Below are 24,454 nucleotides of genomic sequence, written 5' to 3'. Positions count from 1 at the left end.
ATTTCCTCAAATCTCTGAATGTATTGCAATTTTGCTGTTATTTGGGTATTTTTTTTAACCAAAACGAACCAACCAAATAGTTTAGTTTTCATCATAACTCCTCCAGCAGTGAAAGTGAATCAGCTCCAGACACAGTGGGAAGGTGGGTTTGATAGGGAGGGGATGATGCCCCCCCCTCATACCAGCCTCTGTGTACGAGCGTGGATAAGAAAATTACGCCATCGGAAGATAATTATGTAACTTCGTCTCTTAACAACTGGTCGCAAACGGTTCATACCCAGAGGAGTTTGATTGACAGGCTCTCTGCGAGCCTCTATATAAGAGGAGGGAGGTGGAAGCCTCAGTCACTGTTGTGCCTGAAGTCCTGCAGACTGTGGATGTAGCGAACCAGAGTGGACTTTACGCTTTTTACGCACAGGAGACATCACTTCTCATTCATTTAATTAGCGGTTTTCTTTTCCCCGATTTCATCATTTTTTATTTTCTTGTCGGATATTTGACCACAAAAAAGACTGCATTCTTCAGGTAAGTTACATGGACTTCACTATAGCCTTTTTGTCGTAGAACTTTTTTTGTTTAGAGAGAAAGTATAAGGTACGGAGAAATTAATTAAGAAAGCAATCTAGAGTGACTTTGACTGACTTAAAGAGAATGAAGCGATTTCATTCTTCAAAAGTCAGCAGGGTGCAAAACGGAGTCTGCATGTGATTCTGCAACAGTTTATTGTAGCTGATGAAGTGGAATTATTTTATGTCCTTTTGTGGCATTGTTAAAGCCTTATTTTTCACTCATTTTTTTCGAACTTTTCACTGAGAGGCTTAAGTGAAGTCTCACATTTGAGATGGACCAATGGTGTCAAAAACATATAAGAGGGACATAAAAACTAATAAGAGAAACTATTTCTGTTGTTTTTGAAGGAGATATGATACTCAGGAGAAGTCTCTTCCTGCTGCTCTTATCATTTAATTTCCTCCATGCATTACCTCAAGGTAAGTGGAAAACTTAAAAATGACTGTAATGCTGACTAATAACAATTCAATAAGTTATTAATATGATTGTTATTGTTACTTAAACTAACTCAATGTCTGAAGAACCTCCAACTTCAGGTGCAATCCTCTAAACATTTTGTCATTTGCACTTTGTCTTAAAAATAACTGTTATGTTTTTTTGTACTTAGTACTCTTATTATTTTCCCTAAAGTAACTGTCCATTTGCATATCTGCTTGTCTAAAATATATAGATGGTGAGCAGGAGGACGAGACATCATTCGACTTGTTTGAAATCAGCCACATTACTCGCAAGACTCTGGGGGCCAAGCAGTTCCGGGGCCAAAACTCAGATGCCCCCGCTTACCGCTTCATCCGCTTCGACCACCTGCCCCCAGTCAGCCCCCCTATACTAAAACAAATACTCCGTCAGATCCAAAACAATGAGGGCTTTGTGTTTGTGGCCAGCATACGCCAGGACCGCGCCTCCCGGGGGACCCTGATTGGTTTGGAGGGCCCCGATGGCCAGCGGCAGTTTGAGATCGTGTCCAACGGTCGTGCCAACACTCTGGACCTGATATACTGGGTGGACGGCTCCCAGAACGTGGTTTCATTTGAGGATGTGGACCTGTCTGACTCACAGTGGAAGAATATCACACTTCAGGTTTCTGGGGAAAATGCAAACCTGTATGTGGGCTGCAGCCTGATCGACAGCTTCATCCTGGACGAGCCTTTCTACGAGCACCTGCAGGCTGAGGGAAGCCGCATGTATGTGGCGAAGGGATCCATCCGGGAGAACCACTTCAGGGTAAGACAGAGACTTATGGGTAGTTAGACAAGGATTTCCCAAGATCTGGAAACTTAAGTCTTTCTTCTTCAGTCCCTTTTGTGACTTTTCTAGCTGTGCAGGGCGAGTTTAATGGTCTCACAATGTTTTGTCACCTCACTTAAGTTACAAGAAACTGTGGTTTTAACTGAGCTCATAATAAAAGCTTGTTTTAATCAGCAGTTTCCAGAATTAGAGACTCACATACTCCCTCTTCAAAGTGTAGCAGGCTGGCTCAGTGTTGCCCTGGTCTTCCTGAGTGGAAAGGGCTCCAAATTTAGACTCTAAATTGCCTGTTGTGTGTAAGAATAAGAATGCTGAGAGTGAAAGTGTTTGTCTGTTAGACTGTTTCACAATGCCTGCCTGAATATGAAGAATAGAAAATGGACATATGTAATTTCTGAAATGTGCTAAAGTAGATCAAATATTTACCAGAGAGACATATTTTCTTACCAAACAGGGCCTTCTGCAGAATGTGCGCTTCATCTTCGACACCACCGTGGAAGACGTCCTGCAGAGCAGAGACTGCGAGGTCCCAAAACAAGGTAAGAGTGCAGTTATTTTTTGGTTATCTTTAATGTGTGTTTAAACCACTAATGCTCAAAGGTTGCTGCACACTTGAGCGATTGGAACCATCTCTATTTGTGTGATTTTCACTAGCCAAATGATGAGTCAAAAATAATTATATTTGTTGTGTTTCAAGTCCAATACCTTGCAGATGTGATTGGGAAACTCTTTCACATGCAATCCTCCAAAGCATGGTATCTGTGTTTTGTTAAGTATCAACCACAGCAACTTTCCAGACCAAACAGTTTAGCATAGTCAGTCGACTCCCTTTGCATGAATATAGCTTTTTTTGGCTTTTTATTAAAGTGGGTCAAGTTACTTGCAGATATGTGATATGTGGCAGGAACTCCCAACATTACTTCATGTTTACGGAAACAGCGGTGTCGATGCAGTGGCTTGAGGTCGAGCAGTGTGCGTGGTGAACAAAAGGAGACACAGATGCTTACATTTATTTCCATTGGCAGTGGACTCTGGATAATGCCCTGGGAAAGAAAATAGAAAAGAAAAAGTGAATGCTGAACTGCAGAGCAGGGAGCTTCCACTTCCAGCTGCACACACACACACAAACACACACACAATGAAGTCACGAATTGGCTGATTGGGTTGCTTTTCTCAGCTGAAGCTTTGCTCGCATGAGGAATAATGCCTCATGATCCTCAGCGGGGATCACACGAAGAGCGGCTGCGACTAAAAAGACACAGATATCTGAGTAAATATGTCCATAATCATCCTTTACAACAAAGCTAAAGAGTCATCAGATCTGGAAACAGTGTCTTTGGTTCGCTGTGACAAAGCAAATCCATATGCGGTGTGCGTGTTTGTGCATGACAGAGCAGTTGTTGAATTTCTGTTGCCACAAGCAGTGTTGAATTCCAGCTGAATGAGTTTATTTGTTTAACAAATGTCACCAAGGCCTGGAAGTTTTCTGCATGCTGCCTGGTACCAGTCAAGGTTCTGTCCTGGTAGCAACTCTAATGCCAAAAGTCACTCATAAACCCACACAACCCACTCTCATAAAAACTGTCATGTTGGACATTAATGAGCAGTGTTAAAACTACCCATGCTTTTAGCTCTTTTTTAATTCTGTCCTCTATCTACTTTGACTAAAAATAAGAGGATGTCTATCTGGGAGAGAAAAAGAATGTCTAAATGCTTTCACAGACGAGCTTGCACGCGTTCACACGCACACACGGCGTGAAGCCCTCCTGAGATTTGAATGAATCCAGCAGACAGAAAGGGAAAGAAAACACAGCACTGGCTACACTGGGACATCATTGGGCAATCTGGACGACTACTTGATTTAGTGTCCCCGGGTCGGCTATTAATCTTCACCAATTTACATAGCGAGAGCCAAAGCAGTTGCCGATATGTGCTGTGCTTTGGCTGAGTGACAGTCGTTCCGTGGAGCTTTGATATGTGTTTTTTTGCAGCGTCACACATTCATAAAGCTTATTATGATATGACTAAAGTTCACTGGTTTGAGATATAAATTGGGACAATAAATTAAGGAAGTGTAAAGTATAGTTAGTCATAATTACCTCAGCCAAGGAGGTATTGTTTTTGATGTGGTTTGCTTATCTGTTTGTCAGCAGTATTACAGAAAAACAACTGCCCCAATTTTCATGAAACTCCCCAACTGGTATTTCAATATGAAATCAGAAAGAAGTTGGACTCTTTCGTCATACAGACATTAAATTTGGTTTAAATGAAAATTGGGTTGATTATATTTTAAATGTCTAATGATGAATTTCCTGATGTGTGAACGGTTACATGGTGTTGTTTTGTAGACGTTGGCTTTGTTCTCCTTACCTTACAACTAAATGTCGGAATTCTGCGTCAAGATGAAATTGGCATGAAATGCTTTGAAGAAATGGGATTTTGGTTACTGAACAACACAACTTAAAACCGACAAAATATCATCGTCGTCTGATATCAGTATCCTGTGTCAAATTGATGTTGGCATTAGATGTTGTCCTGAAATTAAATTATGGTTACCTGCCGTCACTGCCTAAATTCAACCAAATCAGCATGTAACACTGGTGGCCAGAGGGATAACCCCTTAAATTTTGGAGCAGATCCAAATCACTAAGTGGATACAAATTATTTTTCACTTTTGTTAACAATGTGACATAGGGAACTTGGCCTTAGCAGAGTAAATTCCATAAATCTTAAAATCCAGTAGATTGTTGTAAAATTTTATAGTGACAAATCATAGACATTTATAATGAAACATTGACTCCATATCCACACACAGACTTCATCTGGGGTAGCCTCCACATGTACGTGCTCAGAGTTATAAGGAGCACTTGTGGACAGTAGTTTCATGCAATTGTAAAGGCCCAGACACACCAAAAACTAGCGACGATGAAGCTGACTAATGCATCGCGTCATGTCGCCTGCATTTCAGCCAAAAAGTTGCACATGACCACAGTGCAAAGACTACAGCTGTTGGCCAACAAGTAAGTTCTTCACCTGTGTGAGTACAAATAACTGTCTATACATTTTTTTTAAACTAAGGTGTGGCTGTGGAAACCTCTCCCATAAGCTCCATCAGAAATATTAAGGAAGTAGATCCAGACATAGATAGTGGTTGTGCTTGCATGTCATGGAGGACTGGACTACTAGCCTCGGCAGAGGTCTGCATTCTCAGAGTTCCCTAGTTTCACATGATTTAATGCAAACCCTTAAAAGACGCCCTGTCCTGCTCTGTGATTTATATTTTTTTACCTGTCTATATAGTGCAGAGATCACAGCTGGCAGGCACGTTACTCTGGGCTGGACCTTCTGCTTCAGATTTGCAGATTGTGCAAAAAAAGACTCAACATTTAGCTCTTCAAACAACCCTGTGGTTTAACATTGCATTCCTTTTGACATTATGCGCTAAAGGAGAAGAGTTTTGTAGTAATGAATGATAAATGCCGCACCTCAAGGGATTCTCACACACTTTGGTCTCTATTAAGCTCACATCTAGACCATGAGCATCACAGGCTCCTTGTAAATCCATCTGTGTGGTCACTCCAGTCTGTTAAATTCATATTGGAAGCGTCCACTTCTCAAAAAGGTCGCAGAGATTTATGACAGCAGTGTGGTTCCTCCTCACTGGTGGAACACCCGGATTTCTGCCATCCCTTCCTGTCCCGTTCTCCCACAGCCAACCCTGCTGTCATGGTGGAAAGATTTACCTTCACCATTTCAAACAGAGACATATTTCAGATCAAACACCCGCTGACTGAACATCTGTTTTTGGGAACACAATAAACATTGTAATCACCGCATTGTTGTAATCTTTTTGCCGTCCAGGGGAAAACAGGAAATCACTCTGTTGCATGATCAGAATCTTTGTGTTTCAGTCATCATATCTCTCGAATGTGTTTTTCATCATTACTGTTGCTGTTTCATTTCCTCTCTTGTACATTCACCTTGACATCTCTTTCGTTTGTTTTGCCCCTCCAGATGAAGCTAATATTGTGAGCGAGAGTGCAGAAATTGTGGATGTGAGTCCCTCCATCACTACAAACATCATAGGTCAGAAGACCGATGATCCGGGTGCAGATATGTGCGAGCGCTCCTGCGAGGAACTCAGCACCATGTTCCAGGAGCTCAAAGGCCTCCGTCATGTCGTCAGCAACCTTATTGATGGCTTGCAAAAAGTGGTAAGTCGTAGAAATGACACAGTGTGAATTATCGTGTTTGTTTTAGATGAGCTGCTGCCTGTTTCGCTGTGCTTTGCTGGCCAATTTCGGTGATGAATGTAAAATCTGTAAAATCTGTTTTCGTTCGAGGAAAGAAAATGAGCATTTCAGAGAAAACTGACATTTTAGGAAAATAAATCAACAATCCCTTGTGTGGCAGCCCATGGGTAAGAGGTCCGAATTGGGTTACTAGGTAACCTACATTGGTTTAAAAGCAAACAGTATGTAGCCGCAGGACTGTTTATAGAGTCGCCTGTGACGGCTGAACCCGCTTGACTCCTGCTATCTGTGGCAGCGTGAGTCAGACAGATTTTATGACATGTTACATGTGGATATAGGAAGTGTTCCCCTGGCAGCGAAGGGGTCCAGTCTAATGTCTGGCTGTGTTTAAACAGCCCATGTGTTTCCTCTGGGAGCCTCCCAGCAATAAGAGAGTCTGGGCATGAACCTTGGGAAAAAAAAAAACAACGGCTGAGATGAGAAGGGTCCCTGAGGCTCTTCCAGACCGAGTGGTGTCTTAGATTCTAGTACTGCACACTGCTGCCTCCCTTGTCCAACAAGAGGATGCACACACACATACAAAGTTTGGCAGAGGTTTATCGACTGACAGCTCCCAAGTGTTCAGGAGTCCAGCCAGAAATCCCTTGGTCTCCAATTGGGTTGGAGGTTACAATGTGCATAACTAAGCAGCAATTTTCAATGGGCTGTTTTCCTAGAAACATAAGACATATAAAGAACTGCAGTGTTTGCAGTTTGCAGTAATGAGAAGCATATTTTGAAATTAACATTTTCTCTTTAATACAATGGAGTTGCCTTTTTTTTGTAGATGCACTTTTTGAACGATCATTTAAAAATCGAGCATCCTTCTTTTTGGTCCTTTTAATTTTTCTCCGAGCCTCTTTTCTCTCATGAGGCAATCTAAGAGAAAGATATCTCATAATGATGGTGTGCAACCCAAAGCTTCACTGAACTGGAGAGGGACAGATAGGTTTATTGAAAGATGACAGGATGCCAAATTGTTATTTTTTATATGTATAGTGGTAGAGTGATGTTTCACTTGGACTTAAGCCTTTTGACTTAAAAAGACTTGATACTTTCCCAAACCCAAAGATTAAAACGAATTTGTGTTCCACAAATCATTTCATTTCCTTTCATTTCCTGAATCAACTAACATTAACGCTATTTGTTCTGAGCAGGTTGATACTTAATTCCCAGATCCACTTTGTTTGAACCAATAAAGCACCCAATCATGTTGCAGGAGGGAACCATGAAGAACTAACAATCTGTTAAAAAAAAACACAAAAAATGAATTGCAGTAAATTACAAACGGGGACAAAAAAACATTCAAAAACATGTTTTAACCAGTAAATCTCATTTTAAAAAAATTAAAAAGCATTCATGATTTTTGTAAATTTAATGTAGAATTATTCTCTTGTTAAAACATCATTGCAATTAGTGAAGAGCAAATTATAACTTCTTTAGGACTCTAAACTCAGAGTTTAGGACTTGGAACTTGACTTAGGACTTGTCAGTCTTGACTTGTAACTTTAAAAACAATGACTTTAATTTAAGCGAGAAAAAAGATGTTCCGTTCATCTTTTCACCTTTTTAAAAGTTTTTTAAAAGTGCTCTCTTAACAGAATCAGCTTGTCAGCAGGTTCACACCTTCATATGCTTCATGGAATGCACCTTTATCATGAGTATGCCCTAATCGTTTCTGACTGATCTCTTTTCTTACTGCAAATCTGTCTGTTGTTGTATATTAAGACAGAGGAGAACACAGTCATGAAGGAGGCCCTTGGGAGGATGAAGAACACTAAAGAGAAAAACATGTGCTGGCAGGATGGCCGCCTGTTCGATGATAAGGAAGACTGGGTTGTAGACAGCTGCACCAAATGTACCTGCCAGGTAGTGCCGAGTCATATGGACATATGTACAGATTAGCTGTGTATATCAATGACCCTGATATATCTCTAATATTCATTGCTGGCAGGAGTCCAAGATCGCGTGTCACCAGATTACATGCCCTCCAGTCGCCTGTGCCAGCCCGTCATTTATCGATGGCGAATGCTGCCCCGTGTGTATGCGTAAGTTACATCTTAATAGCCAATGCGCCCGGCATATAAACACAATTATAAACACATGCAGTTTTTATGCATGCATGCTTTTTAAAATGAATGGTTCAGTATGCCATGAAAACAGTATTCCATGCATATTAAATTTTAATACCACAGGATTGTTGCAGCCAGCTTGTCTTTGTGAGCGGACCGCATATTTATTGGCCAGAATATAAGACACTCAGACTGGCTACTGTGGGTTTTCAGATGAGGTCATGTGGTAAACAGGCTGATGTAAAGAATAGTGCAGTCATGATCCTTTGCTAGTACTTTTATTATTCTGTTGTAACACTGAGGAAAAATGAATAAAATGTACTTTTACTTTTTCCAACTCAAGACCGAGAGGATGGCTGGTCCCCCTGGTCAGAGTGGACAGAGTGCACAGTCACCTGTGGGACAGGAACTCAACAGAGGGGTCGGTCATGTGACGCAACCAGCAACCCCTGCACCGGACCTTCTATCCAGACCCGCAAGTGCAGCCTGGGAAAATGCGACAGCCGCAGTGAGGATACTTTTTAAACTCTTCTGTATCTTAGTTTTAATTAAAATAAATGGCATCCAGTAGTAACCCTGTATATTATCTTAATCAAAATATGCATCTGCCATTGCCACAACCACACAATAATCTAAAACAAATACTAGTGTGACATGTTGAACAGAGCAACATGATGGAACTGAGAGGTAGTGAGTTACCCCCAGAGTGCAAAAAAGTTAGTTCATGCCTCTATAAATCTGTTGAAAATGGATCCATCTGAGTGAAGCTGAATCCCAGTGAAGAGGTGGATCGCATGGTCGGGTTGCAGGGTGTGCCCAGCCAAAGTTAATCCCTGGCTGAGAGGGTGTTCCACAGTGCAATGACTCACCATGGCCTGCCATGCAAAAAATATCAAATATTAATAAATTTCTTCATTAGATGAACTACTTATGAGGTGGGTGCCGAAACTGATGAATTGTGTGTTTGATAAATTGTGGTATTAGCATGTGTTATTACTTGCAGCTAACATTGCACTGCATTTGTGTGAGTGACTGAATCAGTCTAACCACTGGAGGATAGTCTACCCACAATGACATAAATATTGGCGCAAGCATCTTAGAACATCTTTGAAAGTGAGCCACCGTCGCCAGTGTCACATTATGTTTATTTGTGGCCTTTTCTTGTGCTTTTGCAAATTGGACATGTCTGTAACTGTTTGACTGAGTGGAAATCTAGACGATAATACATGACATGTGTTTCTCAGCCTGATATGTTTAATGTTTGGTACCCAGTTCGCCAGGACGGAGGATGGAGTTTGTGGTCGCCGTGGTCATCCTGCTCAGTGACCTGTGGCGAAGGACAGATCACCAGGATACGACACTGCAACGCCCCTGTGCCACAACTAGGGGGTAAAGACTGTGAGGGAAGTGGGAGAGAGACCCAGCGGTGCACTGCCAAGCCCTGTCCCAGTGAGTATTTCAGCTTGTTAGGGGAACACTGAAAAGCTGCATCTCCATTACAGCAGCATCCATGTGGAACCACCAGACTTTCTTGTGCCTCACAGCTCCCCCGAGGCAGCATTCCCCATGTGTTTTGGACTGGCGTCCTGTCTGTCTTTCAGGAAATGTTGACTCAAATCAGCTCAATATGTTTTCTCTTGTAGTATTAAGTTCCAGGCTTCTGACTCTCTGGCTGCTTTTTCAGATTTCAGACTCTGAATGTAGCCTTGTTTTATTTAGAAACAAAGTAAGGCACAATTTTTGTGAGGCGAAATGCTGTAAATTGCTGTAAAATTAACCACTAAACATCTATCTTTGCGTCTTTTCAGTTGATGGCGGTTGGGGTCCTTGGTCTCCATGGGCAACCTGTTCAGCAACATGCGGAGGGGGAATCAAAAGTCGGACACGTGTGTGCAACAGCCCTCGACCTCAGTATGGTGGCAATAATTGTATCGGGGAGGCTAACGACAGTGACAGCTGTAACAAAAAAGACTGTCCTATAGGTGAGCACCAGTCACACTACATTAGACATTCAAGGGACAACTCTGGGAATGGCAATATCAGTATTAGTTGGTCAGTCAGTCAGTCAAAAACGTCAGTCTAGACTGAAATATCTCAAGAACTACTGGTACTGACATTAGTGCACCCCAGAGAGTGTATCCTACTGACTTTGGTGATCACATGACTTTTGCTAATTTGACATTTGTAGTTTTTAGTGGATCAAATAATTACAAAACTAATGACTTTCCCCACCAGCTTGCAAATGTTAGCATGCTAACATAGTAAATTAATATGCTGAACATAGTTATCATTTTACTGGCTAAGCATCACTATGTCAGCTAAGTGTAAGCATATAAGTAGCATAGCTAGCGTGTCTGTAGACTCTTGGTCTTGTTATTTCAAAGGTGTACTATACAGGATTTCCCTGAAAAACAATGCATAGATTCAAACAAAAGTAAATCTTGTCAGTAATCACTTGTGACCCACCAGAGGTGTGTGGTAGTATATTTATCTGCAGGGAGACTCCACCCTCTGCCTGTATTTTCTTATTTTCTTCTTATCTTGTTGTGGTCTGAACGTTACTGTACCCAGCATGCAAGTAAGGTCGAGACTTGGGTTGAGCTAGGGTTGGCTTTCATTTCACTGGTGATACTATTTATTAACAGTTATCATCAATTCCTGCATCGTATACCTTTAAAGGGGAGCTACGGACATTTTCAAAATTCATATTAGTTATTCCTAATAATGCCTAAGACAGTTCAAACATATCAATAAACATGCACAGGTCCTATTTTTCTAGGGCATGTAAATAACATATTGGGATTCTTAATTTAGTTGCCCTTTCCCGTTAAGATTATTTTAAGTGTATTACATATTTTTGTCAGAGTGCAGGCTTAAAAAACAGCTTTTATTACTTGTTCATCACAGAGTAAGTAACATACACTCTGTTTCTGGAAAGAAGATGTTAATTTTTTTAGCTTAAAAGCACGAAGTATTGGATTAAATGGAGACACACCATACACTTATGTCCAGCAATGTTTAAATCAGTTTCCCTTGTTTGTAACCATTCTTGTCATATAAATCCTTCACAGATGGCTGTCTGTCTAATCCATGCTTTGCTGGAGTGGATTGCAACAGCTCTCCAGATGGATCCTGGGAGTGCGGCCCATGCCCTGCTGGTTACCGTGGAAATGGTACTCACTGTGAAGACATCAATGAGGTAAAAGTTCCTGTTTTTCTTACGTGCGTGAACCATACATATGTTTAAGACTTCATTCATGTAATTATTTGTCTGCATTTTACTGATGCTTTTAATTTCCTCTTCCAGTGTGACATGGTATCTGATGTTTGCTACAAAGTGAGTGGAACGCAGCGTTGCGTCAACACAGATCCAGGTTTCCACTGCCTGCCCTGTCCGAAACGCTACAAGGGCACGCAGCCTTACGGTATGGGTGTCGATGCTGCCAAGAAGAACAAACAGGTGAGTTGGAAGTTGACTGGATGCCATTCAAACAGGGCGAGCTTTTGGAGAAGTGAGAAAAAAAATGCAGTAAAGGAAATAATACGAAAGCAGTTGGATTGTTCTATGTCGGATCCAAATTTATTAATGATGGAAGCAGAAGTTCTGGTGATATATGAGCCATATTCTTGCAATAAGAGTTTTCCACAGTGTTGGAGGGGAGCAACCATATCTGAATGTGTCTTACCTTGACCCAGTATCAGCAAGAAGAAGGAGATGGAGGAGAGTTGAGCAACTTTTAACAACAAACATATGTTACACACTTCCACTGTAAAATGTGAGGCAGATTGAAACTGTATTTTTACTGTAAATGTTGAACGGATCAGTGCTTTTATTCAAGAAAAATGATATGAAAACAGTCTTTCCACTCCTGCCATAACTGCTAAATTGTAGCTGTATTACAGGCAATGTGCAAGCCATATATGTCACATTAATTGCTTGATTGGAACACACTTCTCAGCTCCCTTGTGATCACTGAATTCACAGAGTACCTGGAAAAACCTTAAAAAAGCCTGCCATGCCACTCTGACCGGCCCTTGCATAACAGTCCTTGTGGACCATTTTGTCACTCTTTGGTCTCTGCAGCTGCTTGTCTTTGATATGACGCCCCAATTTTCACTAATTGATTTGGGAAAAGGGGAATAGTCTCATCGCTGGCATTAAGGGGGCTCCATTTCACAGTTTTGATCAAAGGCCTGTTTGTGCTGTCACTCTGTGCTCTATGAGCTCATGGAGTGGCATCCAAACTGCAGTTATGTTCATCCTCTGGTAATGAGTGGCAGCTGTGAATACCTTGCGCTGCAATAAAGTGGCAACAGTGGGTCGTACTGGGATGTATGATGCATTAAGTGGGATTTCATAAAATCAACTGGGCCCAGAAGTGCCCCACACTATAGATTTGTACAAAATCTCTCTCTTAACTCCACACTTTGATTTGGAACAGCTCTCATTTTGGAGTGGCTTTCCAAAAAAGAAAGCTACAAGGAACAGTGGTAAGATAAGAACTCTTGAAATGGACGTGTCATGAGAAACTAACATAACAAACATGTGTAAACACTGATTACAAGTGCATGGAGGTCCATCTTTTTCTCATTTTCTAGCATATCACATCCAGTGCCCTTTGACGTTGGATGTTGTAGTTGGTAAATCTCAAATTACAGTTCCACCTGTTTTTTCTTTAGGTGTGTGAGCCAGAGAACCCATGCAAGGATAAGACCCACAACTGTCACAAATTTGCAGAATGCATCTACCTCAGCCACTTTAGCGACCCCATGTACAAGTGTGAGTGCAGGACCGGTTACGCAGGAGATGGCTTCATTTGTGGAGAAGACTCGGACTTGGATGGCTGGCCCAACCAGAACCTTGTGTGCGGTGCCAACGCCACATATCACTGCAAGAAGGTATTTCATTAACTTCCATCACCTAATTTTTTGGTGCATCCTTTCCTGCAGCGATTATAAACTATCTCTTAACTATTTCAGGATAACTGTCCTAGCCTTCCCAACTCTGGACAAGAAGACTTTGACAAAGACGGTCAAGGAGATGCTTGTGACAAGGACGACGACAACGATGGAATCCTAGATGAGAGGGTAGGAGAGTCTTCAACACAGGACAACATTTTATGCTGTGATAATAATACTCGAAAAATTCCCCAACAACAATGTTCTTTCTGCCACAGGACAACTGCCCCCTCCTTTACAATCCTCGTCAGTTTGACTTTGACAAGGATGACGTTGGCGACCGCTGCGACAACTGTCCCTATGAACACAACCCTGCTCAAATAGACACGGACCACAATGGAGAAGGAGACGCCTGCGCAGTGGACATTGATGGAGATGGTAAAATAGCCAAGCCTAAACACATTAAAAATTCAATTGCTATATTTATACATTCAATTCTCAAAAAAATGTCATCAACTGCCCTTTTAACTCAGAAATCCTGAATGAGAATGACAACTGTCCCATGGTGTACAACACTGACCAGAAGGACACTGACATGGACGGAGTTGGTGATCAGTGTGACAACTGTCCATTGTTGCACAATCCTGACCAGGTACCATATCATATATTGACAAATTCCAGTACAACAGTAGGGTACAGGAAGTCTTAATTCTGTGAACCTCTGTCTGTATTTACCCAACAGACTGACGTAGACAATGACCTAGTCGGAGATCAGTGTGACAACAACCAGGACATCGATGAGGACGGCCATCAGAACAACCTGGACAACTGTCCCTATGTGGCCAATGCCAACCAGGCCGACCATGACAAGGATGGCAAAGGAGACGCATGCGACTATGATGACGATGATGATGGTATACCTGATGACAAGGATAACTGCAGACTGACACCCAACGCGGACCAGCTTGACGCTGATGGTGAGGATGTCACTTATAAATAGTTTAAAGGTTGAAGTATCTGTGAAAATTATGTGAATAGCACTAGTTACAGATAAAATTCTTATGTAAGTACCTAGAGTCATTTAGAACAACCAGAACTATATATATAAATGCTCAGTTAGACTTCCTGGTCTTTCTATTAAACTAATACAGAGATGTTGAAATTAGGCGTGTATTGCAGTGCACAGCACCCACCACTAGATGTCAGTCTCTTTTGTCAGAACAGGCAGCTGAGCTGAGAAAGGTGGCAGCTGCGAGTGTTGGGGATAACTTTACAGGACCAGTAAAAAGTCAACCAGCCACAAAACGTGGGGACCACAGGGAAAAGCAGCGCATGAAGCCAGAATATTTTGACGCCTAACTCGCTTAACACAGGCTTGACTTCTTGTTGTTCATGTTAAAATACCGTAAATACAAATTCCATCACATAGCGCATTCCTCTGTAAAATGTCAGGAAGGTATGAGGGTATGAAAAAGGTACAGCCCAAGCATATGCTCAGTTTGTTTCTTTAAAATTTGAGAGTGAGGTTATTTAAAAGAATAGTTCAAAATAATCTCAACATTAATAAATGAATTACCATTAGTTAATAACCACCATTAATCTCACATGACGAGTTTATGACATCAGCACACATAGTTAAATAGAATTTGGCCTGATGTGACTTATTGAGACTGTCGCTGTACCTGTCAGTCTGGGAACTTGGGGTCTGTGCTAAGATTTATAGCTTGCATAATAGCTCGGTATTTTCTGTCTGTTTGTTTAAAAAGTTTCTCTCCCATTGACTCCACACACTCAGAATTTGTACTCATTACTCAGTGATGTTCACATTCAGCTTCAGTGTGCCTTCTCCCAGATGTTTCCATAGTTAGCAATTAGCTCCACTGCAGCAGGTGTGAAATATGGTGGCTGTGGAAAGAGTCGACGACCCAGTTGGCATGGGTGATGTCATTTTGCATGACTTCAGTGAGCTGCCCAGGAGGGCACACACATAGGCTGTGAAGTTTTTATTTCCTTTCACCCTTGCTCATGATTAATCCACAGTGCCCAATTGCAGCAGGGTTACCTGGAGTTTGAACAGCTGTCTGTAACTGGAAACAGACCGTGAAGGAAGAAGGACACTGACGTTTTCACACTCTTCACAGCTCGTCAGATAGTGTTTATGTGATAGGATCGTTTTAGTCCCTTGTGAAATAACAAAGATGATGACAGAAAGCAGCTAGCTACTTCCACTCAGTGGCCTTCATTAGATACTGGCGTCTTTTCCGTGGAGAGCTTCTGGCCTGCAGTCTGGCTTTAATAGACTTCAGGCTTCGGATGGTTACAAGTATCAGTGGAAGTTGTCACAGCATGAAAAGATGGCTCATTTGCCTCAGTAGACTTGGCAGAGGTATTAAAGCCAGTTTCCTGGGAGGAATTGCTTTTTTCCCCATTCATTTTTAATATTAACTTGGAGGAGCTCCTGAGCGCTCACTGCAGAAGGATTTTTATTATGATACTACTCACATTAGCTGCCATAAAGATTTTTCCAATCAATGGAAAATTTGGAAAATTTAGTTTAAATCATGCATGTCTAATTTAAATTGGGTCATACGTAATTATTTGATGTCTGTTTTCAACAGGCGATGGAAGAGGGGATGCGTGCAAAGATGACTTTGACAACGACAGTATCCCAGATATTCTTGATGTGTGTCCGGAGAACAGTGCCATCAGTGCCACAGACTTCAGGAAGTTCCAGATGGTCCATTTGGATCCTAAGGGAACCACTCAGATTGATCCTAACTGGGTGGTCAGACATCAGGGCAAAGAGCTGGTTCAGACTGCCAACTCCGACCCAGGCATTGCAGTTGGTGAGCAGCACAACTATGTTTACTCTACAACAACCAGTTCATGTTTATTTGCAGCTCTTTTAAAGATCTGATAATCTATTTGTCTGCATGGCATGAGATTAATCATGACATTTCTTTCACGCCATCACAGGCTATGATGAGTTCAATGCTGTGGACTTCAGTGGGACGATGTACGTGAATACAGACAGAGATGATGACTATGCCGGCTTTGTGTTTGGTTACCAGTCGAGTGGGCGCTTTTATGTAGTGATGTGGAAGCAGATCACACAGACTTACTGGGAGGACAAGCCCTCTAAGGCCTTCGGCATCTCTGGTGTTTCACTCAAAGTCGTAAACTCGACCACTGGCACTGGAGAAAACCTCAGGAATGCTTTGTGGCACACAGGCAACACTCCTGGACAGGTGGGCGGCAGTCTGTTTGCTATGTGGTCAGTTTTAAAGACTGAAGCAGTATTAAATGTTGTTAACTCTTTCACATAGGTGCGGACGCTGTGGCATGACCCCAAAAACATTGGTTGGAAAGATTACACAGCTTATAGGTGGCATCTCATCCACAGACCAAAGACTGGTTTTATAAGGTGAGAAACAAAGCTGACCAGAACAGAAACACCTATTGTTTTTCTGTCTCAATTATACTGCATCTTTGAGTACTCCAAAGAGCTACAGTATATGTTTTGGTCATTTTATTTAATCACTCTAATCTTCCTACTGCAGTTTTTCTGCACTTTCTGTGGTTACGAAGTTCATGTCTGTCTTGGATTTTGCAGAGTTGTGGTCTATGAAGGTAAACAGATCATGGCCGACTCAGGACCAATTTATGACAAGACGTTTGCTGGAGGAAGGTTAGGCTTGTTTGTCTTCTCGCAAGAGCTGGTGTTCTTCTCCGACCTCAAGTATGAGTGCAGAGGTAAGTACAAACAAATCAATTACTTCAAAGTTTCATCCATAAATGTTTCTTTTTTTTTAACAGAAATAAAAATGTGTGTGAGTATATGTGTGTGCATGTATGATGTTACATTTCAAGTTGCAAGATGCACAACGCACATGAACAGTAGTGGTAGTTTTTAATAAAAATCAGGTCAGTAGTTTTTCCGTAAACTTGCTAACAGACAAATCACCAAACAAATAAACTGAACCAAAAACCTCCTCAGCGGAGTTAACTGGTAGCATTGAACGATTCACGCTGTAACCCATTTTGACCATGACCACAAAAACAGCAGTTAAAAACATGAATAACAAAAAGGGGGAAAAAGACAGGGTAGAATAAAATTTTAAAAAATTCTATCCACAAATTGCCTCAATTTACATGTGTGGAAAGGAGTAAGAAAAAGTTTAAACTTATTCAATCCTTCCCTTTTACTCAATACCTAATTTTTTTTTAATAACTCCTTTATAGAAATCCTATTCTTGTCATATATGTACCAGCGTACACACAAATACCAAATACTTAGAAGTCTAATATATATATTTACATAAATATTTTTCTGTCATGTGCTTGAATGAAATAAATGCAGTGTGGTTTAAGTGCTATTTAGCCATTATTCACCTACATGAATGTAATTTAGGTATGTATTAAGGATAACAACAATTAATCAACAATCGATTAATCGGTCATTAAGAATATATTTGATTGTGTGAAATTGAATCGATTAATCGATAGGCTATGAAATGCTGTCAAAATAATTGCAATATGTTGTTGTGAGCTTTGACCGAGGAAAAACCACCGTGGGTATAGTTTTTATGTTTTTTTCAAATAATGATTAATGGATTAATCTGTCGTTAAATGTACTGATCAACTGATAAATTAAAATGCTGACAATTTGCAACCCTAGTATATAGATGATTAAGGATTTAGTTTTGGGATTGATGTGTGTGTATACTCTTATGTATGTGTATGTATATGTGTGTATATAATCTGGGCATGTAATCCACATACTCTATATATAAATACATATTTAGTACAAAGATCAGAAAATGGGGGAGAAAACCTCCGTCTTTGAATAATGTGGGTAAAGTCTTTAAACCTTCAACATCTTTTTCAAACCTCAGATAAGCCGGAGTTGCCAACAGTGTTCACAAGGTAATGATGAGAGGGGTTTTGTGTTGTGTGTTGGCTGAAGCAAACAAAGAGTCACGCTATGTTTCTGCTTGTCAGCTTGCCTTTGTACAATGCCCCTGATGCATTGTGAAAGACCTTGTGTGTTGGTCCAAGGACTTGAGATCTTCTGTTGAGTACTAAACACTGGAAAATGAGCCTGCAGCCTTTTCACAATCACAGCCACAGTTATTGAAGAAACGCTTTTTTTTTTTTTTTTTGACGCACACGGCGCACATGTTGTTGCTGCACTCTGGTACTTCTGACTGTGTGAAACTCATCGGGTGTCCTCGTTTTGATTATAAATGTGGTGGTAATGGAAGCTGTTTTTTTCAATCTTTCCACAGATAACTGAATCAAGTCGGATAGAAAAAAAACAGCAGAAGACAAGAATCTCTCAAAGTAAACATCACGTCATCGCTAAATCCAATTCAACCTAAATGAGACTTTCCGTACTTCTCCATGCTTTGCCTTGATCCAGAGGAAACCATGGACAATTTCAGTATTCCTGTAGACTCACACATTTCCCAAGCTTGGAGTGAAAAACTGATGAGAGTGGAAGCGTTTTTATAAAAGCAGATTATCTAATTATAACAAGTGTACGTATGTCTACATTTTAAAGGATTGTGTGTACAACCACTTACATGCTGTATATGCTTTCCTACAGTTTCTTGTAACTTGTAAGTGACTCGGTTGTTCTCTTTCTTTGTCTGTCTGTTTGGGTTTAAGAGGCTCATTCATGGCTAAAAATTCCGTGTCTGACAAACATAAACTGTAACCAAAGCATTATCATTTAGCTGCCTCAAATTCATTACTATTTCTCCTATTTTTTTTCATTCTGAATGTGTTTTTTTTTTTCTATGGAGAATGATTTAAATAAGCCATTTTAGCAAGTGCCAAAGATGTTTATACTAAGTCTGTATTATAATTCCTTTTTGTAAATTATTTATGCTCTGCTTGTTTTGTTTGTTTGCATTTTTTTTTGCTAAAGTTTGTAAATAATTATTTATTTGTTTACACTGACAAATCGCATAATTGAATATCACCAACGTTGAGATAACACATTATATAGTACTGCAAGATTTTTAGTGTTGTCATGCATTTCCTTTACATGTTAGTTTTTCAAATCTTTTACATAAACTGTAGCATAAAGCTTCGTAGAGGATAAACATCAGCTGCTTTATACATAAACACAGCATGTGTTTCTGTATGTGATAGCAGCTGCCAGAGGGAGTTAATTCTGGTAGTATGTGTATGTTTAAAAATGTCACTGTTTATTTTCTTAGCTGTCCAGACAGGGCCTCATTGTTTTCAGTGATATATCACTTTGGAACGCATGGAACATTTTTCAGTGCTCATAGTCTACATCTAAAGGAGCTTATAAATGGTCCATCAGCAAAACTGGCTGCAAACTGGGCTTCTGGCAAGCACCTTTTCCTTGCATTTTATTGAAATAATTATCTTTAATGTATCTACAAAAAGAAAAAGAACGTAGATCAAGGTTTCAACAACAGTATTAAAGGTAGGGAAATTACCAAATTGCAGTTGAAGTGCCAGATCCTAGCGGATCTAATGTTTTGTACAAAGCACCAAGTTACATTTAACATCTACAGCTAGAAGTCTGAGGTCAGTCATTGTTGTATCATTGAGTCATAAAGATCAATTACAGTGAAAATATTTTATACAATTTACTTTTTCATTCATGTTAGTTGCAGGTATCACTCATGGATGTTGTGAGACTTTTACAGTGTTGGTTGAAACTGAATCCAGATGAAGGTCAAAGAGTGACTGTGTGACTGTGGATCGAGAACGTGTTAGTGAACAAACTTGTCGTCGTTAGTCTGTATAGCATCCATGTTCTTCCATGTTTGGTTTCCATCTTGTTCATTTTGTTGAGAGTTTGCAATGCACAAAATGTAAATTTGTTCTTGTATACTTGTGTTGTTAGATATACATTTTCTACAAACATCAGTGTAAGATTGTTCTGTTTCATAAATAAATCTCTTGTACACCACTTTGTTGATTATATGCAATAGACAGGTGTCAATTTCTGTCATAGTATGAATACTTAATTATGCCATTTAACCAGCATTGTGAGATGCAGAGCATGCGGACCCAAATGCAGAAGAAGGCAGGCAGCAGGAGCTCAAAAGATCACCTAGTACAAGGCAACAGCAACTGAATGTCACACGATCAAATGAAAGATCAAACAAAGACTGAACTGAAAACCAGGACTTCAACACAAACTAGACTGACAAGGGGATGAGGTGCAGGTGGAGAAAAGGGGCAGAGAGGCAGAGGAACAGGCAGGGAGCTGATTGGCTGGGAAAAACTTATGAGCGGAGAAGGACTCACGAGGCTGATGCAGGACAGGTGTGTGTGTGCTGGGTAGATGAGGGAAAGACAGCACAGGAACACAGGAGGAAAAACAAGGTAAACTGCAACTCAAACAGAAGAATCTCTTTTTAACAAAAGTCCATCCACTGCAACAGCGTAGTATAAAGAGTGAGAAAGTCTGCATAGGGCGGCAGGAGGGAGGGCTGGTGGATGGGTCAAACAAACACGGGACTTTTACCTCAGAGGTCACTGTTCATGACCCTTGTGGGACCAAAAGTCAGCACTGAGTTTTCATAACTACATAACATGGTTAACATCAATTGCCCTGTCCTAGTCATGTGATGTACTTGTTAACCCACTTAGGTCATCTTAAGTTCATCGAAGTTGTTGACAAAAAGAATAATATGAAATATCATCAGATTTATCTTTTATGGCTGATTCCAAACAAACATAATATCAAGCAAAAATATCCATGTCACTCATATTTTCCTGTCAAATTTGACCACATCTTGTCCTTTTAAGGGTTTCTCAAGCATACTTAGTCTGTCTGATGCCAGCCTGGGATGGAATAAATAAGCAATAATAGATAATATGACCAGTCACTTTCCTGTAAAAGCTTCTCTTTTTTTCAATTCAAAACAAAGTCAGCCTCCTACCACAAGTCCAGCTCCTCAGATACCCTTCATATTAAAATAAAATTTGAAAATTTACATTACCTCAGCAGAGGTCATTGTGATAATGTACCACTGAGCCTGCAGAATCTTCTGGTTAAGAGAGATAAATTTGTCTGTGGTTTTGCACCAGACCATCTGTCTCACAGTGCGGAAACCAGGGAGTGAAAGGGTTAAGTAAATGATGGTGGGGCCAGGAAAAAAATGCGCTATTAGGGAAAATGGGGAAGTCAAAACCTTGCTCTCGTAGCTCTGTGGCAGAGATATTTGGGTTGAGGCTATTGGAATAGTCCACGTGGCACACACCAAAGACTGGCTATATGGGTCTGGCACCGGTGGCTGGTTTCAAGCCCAGAGCACGTTCCAGGGTGGTTCGTACAGCTTTGCCAGAGGATGTCAATGTGTGACACAGTAAACCAGCGTTTTCTGCTGAGGCGAGTATTTAGCAACCAGCAAGCATTTTAAAAGAATGAATAACCTCAAGCAAACTGGCTGCAATCAGCTGAAAATGCATCATGAAAAGTCCATTTCACCAGTGATTTTGAGAAAAAAGTGTCAGAAGGTGGGAAGTTTGGAAAGACACAATGAACAAGTTAAAGATCATTTGGTGTTGATTTTGTATTTATCTTGGAGGTGCGGATATGGCGCTCGGCACCAGATTGTCAGTTTTAACAGCACAGAGAGACACACAGAAAGCTGAGGGTGGACAGGGAAGACTCTTATTCAAATACAAGAGATGTTCCCCTTCAGTCACAGTGGTGTGAAATACCAGCTTGTCCAATGCTGAGTTACAGTAACTACAGAGAATATTCAACTTTCTGCGCTCTTTACAGTCTCCATTTCTTCCACACACTTTCCTCTATGCCCATTTTCAGATCTGCTAATGTGAAAACCCAACATTCTAGTGAGGCTGGATCGAAACAAATGATTCCTAAAAGGGGGGAAAGGGGAACTCAGAACCTGGAGTATTTTAGGAAACTTGAACAGAAATGTGCCTGAATCAAATTAATAAAAAAAAATATAACACGCCATCGGCAAAAGTCACCGCTGAGAGAAACCCAAAAATATCAGTCAAAAAGTTCATTTTCATCTGGTCCAAAAATGTTATTATTCTAAGAAATTGGCTTCGCATTTATTGCACAGATATGGAAGTTTCATCAATCTAAATTTCATAAGAAAAGCAAATAGGCCTACGCTCCCTTTCCAGAATGTCAAACTACTCCTTAAAAAATATATATATTTGACATATTATATATATATATATATATATATATATATATATATATATATATATATATATATATATATATATATATATATATATATATATATATATATATGTATAAAGATTTTAAAGAAATAAAGGTTAAAAGTGAAGCAGAACCATTTGAGCCACAGAGGACATATTACATGTGTTAACACATGCTAAAAAATACTTTCTGTGAAATCGGTGGAGTAAACCTTTCAAATCAGCACCTTAAACCACAACCTAAAAATCTCAGCCACCCAGTTCGCTGCATCAAAGGAAACATATTTTTGATCAAAGAGCGATGTAGCTTTGACTCAAGGAAGCATGCTTTTTTTCTGTTTCCTGGAGTCCAAGTAAAATCAGCGCTCAGTGTTCCCACCGGCTCCTTTAATGAGGGAACCTATGTTGTTGCTGAACAAAGTGACTAAGGGGCTGCCAAGGGCAAGTGTGCAAGGGAAGAAGTGGGTCTGTCATTCGAAATAAAGTAAGTCATTTATTTCAGGGCATGAGTTCCTCTAGTCACTGGAAAAATATCCACGGCCCTCTTCTCTGCCAACCTCGGGGGCGCACACTCATTGCTCCCAGAAAACAGAAGGTGCCAGAAGTGTTGGGCTGCAAGCTGTAGTCCTGCAGCACAGGGGCTCCAAGCTGTCTGCATGAACGCAGCTCTTTGATATTACTCATGGGTTTGAGATGCTTCACTTCAGATGCTTTAAATGACTGACATCAGAGAGTGGTACAACAGTCAAGAGCGAAGAAGTAGAGGGAAAAAAGAAAGTTTTCCCATGCGGCGGTAATTATATGTTTTGGACATTTGCTCAAATCCAGGCTGAGAAAGGCACTCATCTTTTGGAAAAATCAAATGGAGCTGAATTTTTCACAGATAGTATAAAGTATGATCCTCAAAAGTGTTCAGGGTGTCAGAGCAAGGCTTGTTTTCACTTAGGTCTTGATGGCACCGGTGTGAAACTGGGAACAGATGCATTGGTTCTCATTAAATCAGGTTGTGAAGTCTTGGCCTGCCTGTAACCTTGCACAAAACAAATCCAGACAGTGCCGATAGCTGCAGGCTCTCTAAAGTCTGATTTATCAGACTTGCAAAAATAAACTCGGATCAAATAGAGCTCTCATATCTTTTGGAAAGCAGAAGCAATCAAGATATCCCTTACTTCCCTTTAGTTGGAGATAAATCACCTGCCCTTTGCTTTCAATGGTATTATCCAGGAATGCAAACGTCCACGATATTATTTAATATTTGGGAAGCTGCGCTGGCTGCGTGTTAGGATTCTGGAGTCAAGACACAAGACAAAGTCACCAAAGAAGCTTTAACCCTTCAGACCTGGTTCAACATCTCTTTTCTTTCGCTGCATTTTGGTGCACTATTAAACTATTTGACCCTTTGAAGCCTGAGCAAACTGGTTTGATTTCTTTTGGAAACATGGGGGAAAAGGCAATGACCAACTTAGCAAGAAATGTCCCGAAATAGCAAGAAATCAGTAAGAGGTGATAAGATATTACCAGGACTGTTATAAAAAAGAGGGGAGGATTATTAGAAAATTATCCAAAGAACTGTATTTATAATGACAATAATTAACATTATGTTACAGAAAAATCATATAATAAAATAAAAACATATAGATTTTCATTTTCAGCACTTTGGTCATTTTCTTGTTTTTTTTTTTTTTTTACCTTTTTCATTTATTTATTTATTTTTTTGCAACTTTTTAACATTTTTTGCCAAGTTTTGGGCCATGTGTTATGAAGTTGCTCATTGCCTTCTCCCCATGTTTTTGAAAGAAATCAAACTTATTTTTTTGTCAGGTATGAAATAATACATTTTGGGCCTGATGACTTCTAACTATTTTAACTTTTTAAAAATAACCAGATATGTACTCAAAACCCCAGAAAACCTAAATGGTGAGTCAGTCTGACATGTCCTTGAGTCAGACAACATTCGGGGTCGCATAAAGGTCAAACTGAACTGTTGTGAATAGAGAAACAAATCTGACATCACCAACACGCTGCAAATGCAAAGATCACTCTGTTTCCTGAAGCTAAACACTACGTCTGAATAAGAGCTGAAACGCAAAAGTTTGTGACAGACTCATAAGTTCCAGCTGGAAACCAGACATGTGCTCTGCCACGCTCAGTGATGGCTGCTGCGCTGTGGACATG

General features: G+C 40.4%; 1 protein-coding gene across 2 annotated transcripts; it reads left to right on the top strand.

The window, feature by feature from the left end:
* The first annotated feature begins 325 nt into the window (after positions 1-325).
* Positions 326-20,036, top strand: thbs2a (thrombospondin 2a). Of its 2 annotated transcripts, XM_042501889.1 has the most exons (23): positions 326-525; positions 918-989; positions 1,241-1,794; positions 2,273-2,357; positions 5,833-6,032; positions 7,839-7,979; positions 8,065-8,158; positions 8,526-8,690; positions 9,455-9,631; positions 9,991-10,164; positions 11,254-11,381; positions 11,490-11,642; positions 12,863-13,081; positions 13,163-13,270; positions 13,360-13,519; positions 13,615-13,733; positions 13,824-14,058; positions 15,700-15,927; positions 16,058-16,329; positions 16,408-16,505; positions 16,695-16,834; positions 17,977-18,007; positions 18,370-20,036. In XM_042501889.1, exons 2-23 carry the CDS (start codon positions 923-925, stop codon positions 18,371-18,373), a joined length of 3,552 nt encoding a protein of 1,183 aa, XP_042357823.1. In that variant the 5' UTR covers positions 326-525; positions 918-922; the 3' UTR covers positions 18,374-20,036. The 2 variants fall into 2 exon arrangements, with proteins under 2 accessions (XP_042357823.1, XP_042357825.1); XM_042501891.1 differs by lacking the exon at positions 17,977-18,007.
* Positions 20,037-24,454: the final 4,418 nt, after the last annotated feature.

The sequence above is a fragment of the Plectropomus leopardus genome, chromosome 15 (assembly GCF_008729295.1).
Source record: "Plectropomus leopardus isolate mb chromosome 15, YSFRI_Pleo_2.0, whole genome shotgun sequence".
Classification (NCBI taxonomy): domain Eukaryota; kingdom Metazoa; phylum Chordata; class Actinopteri; order Perciformes; family Serranidae; genus Plectropomus; species Plectropomus leopardus.
The sequence above is the reverse complement of the archived record's forward strand: the minus strand, read 5'-3'. Positions and strand labels throughout refer to the sequence as shown.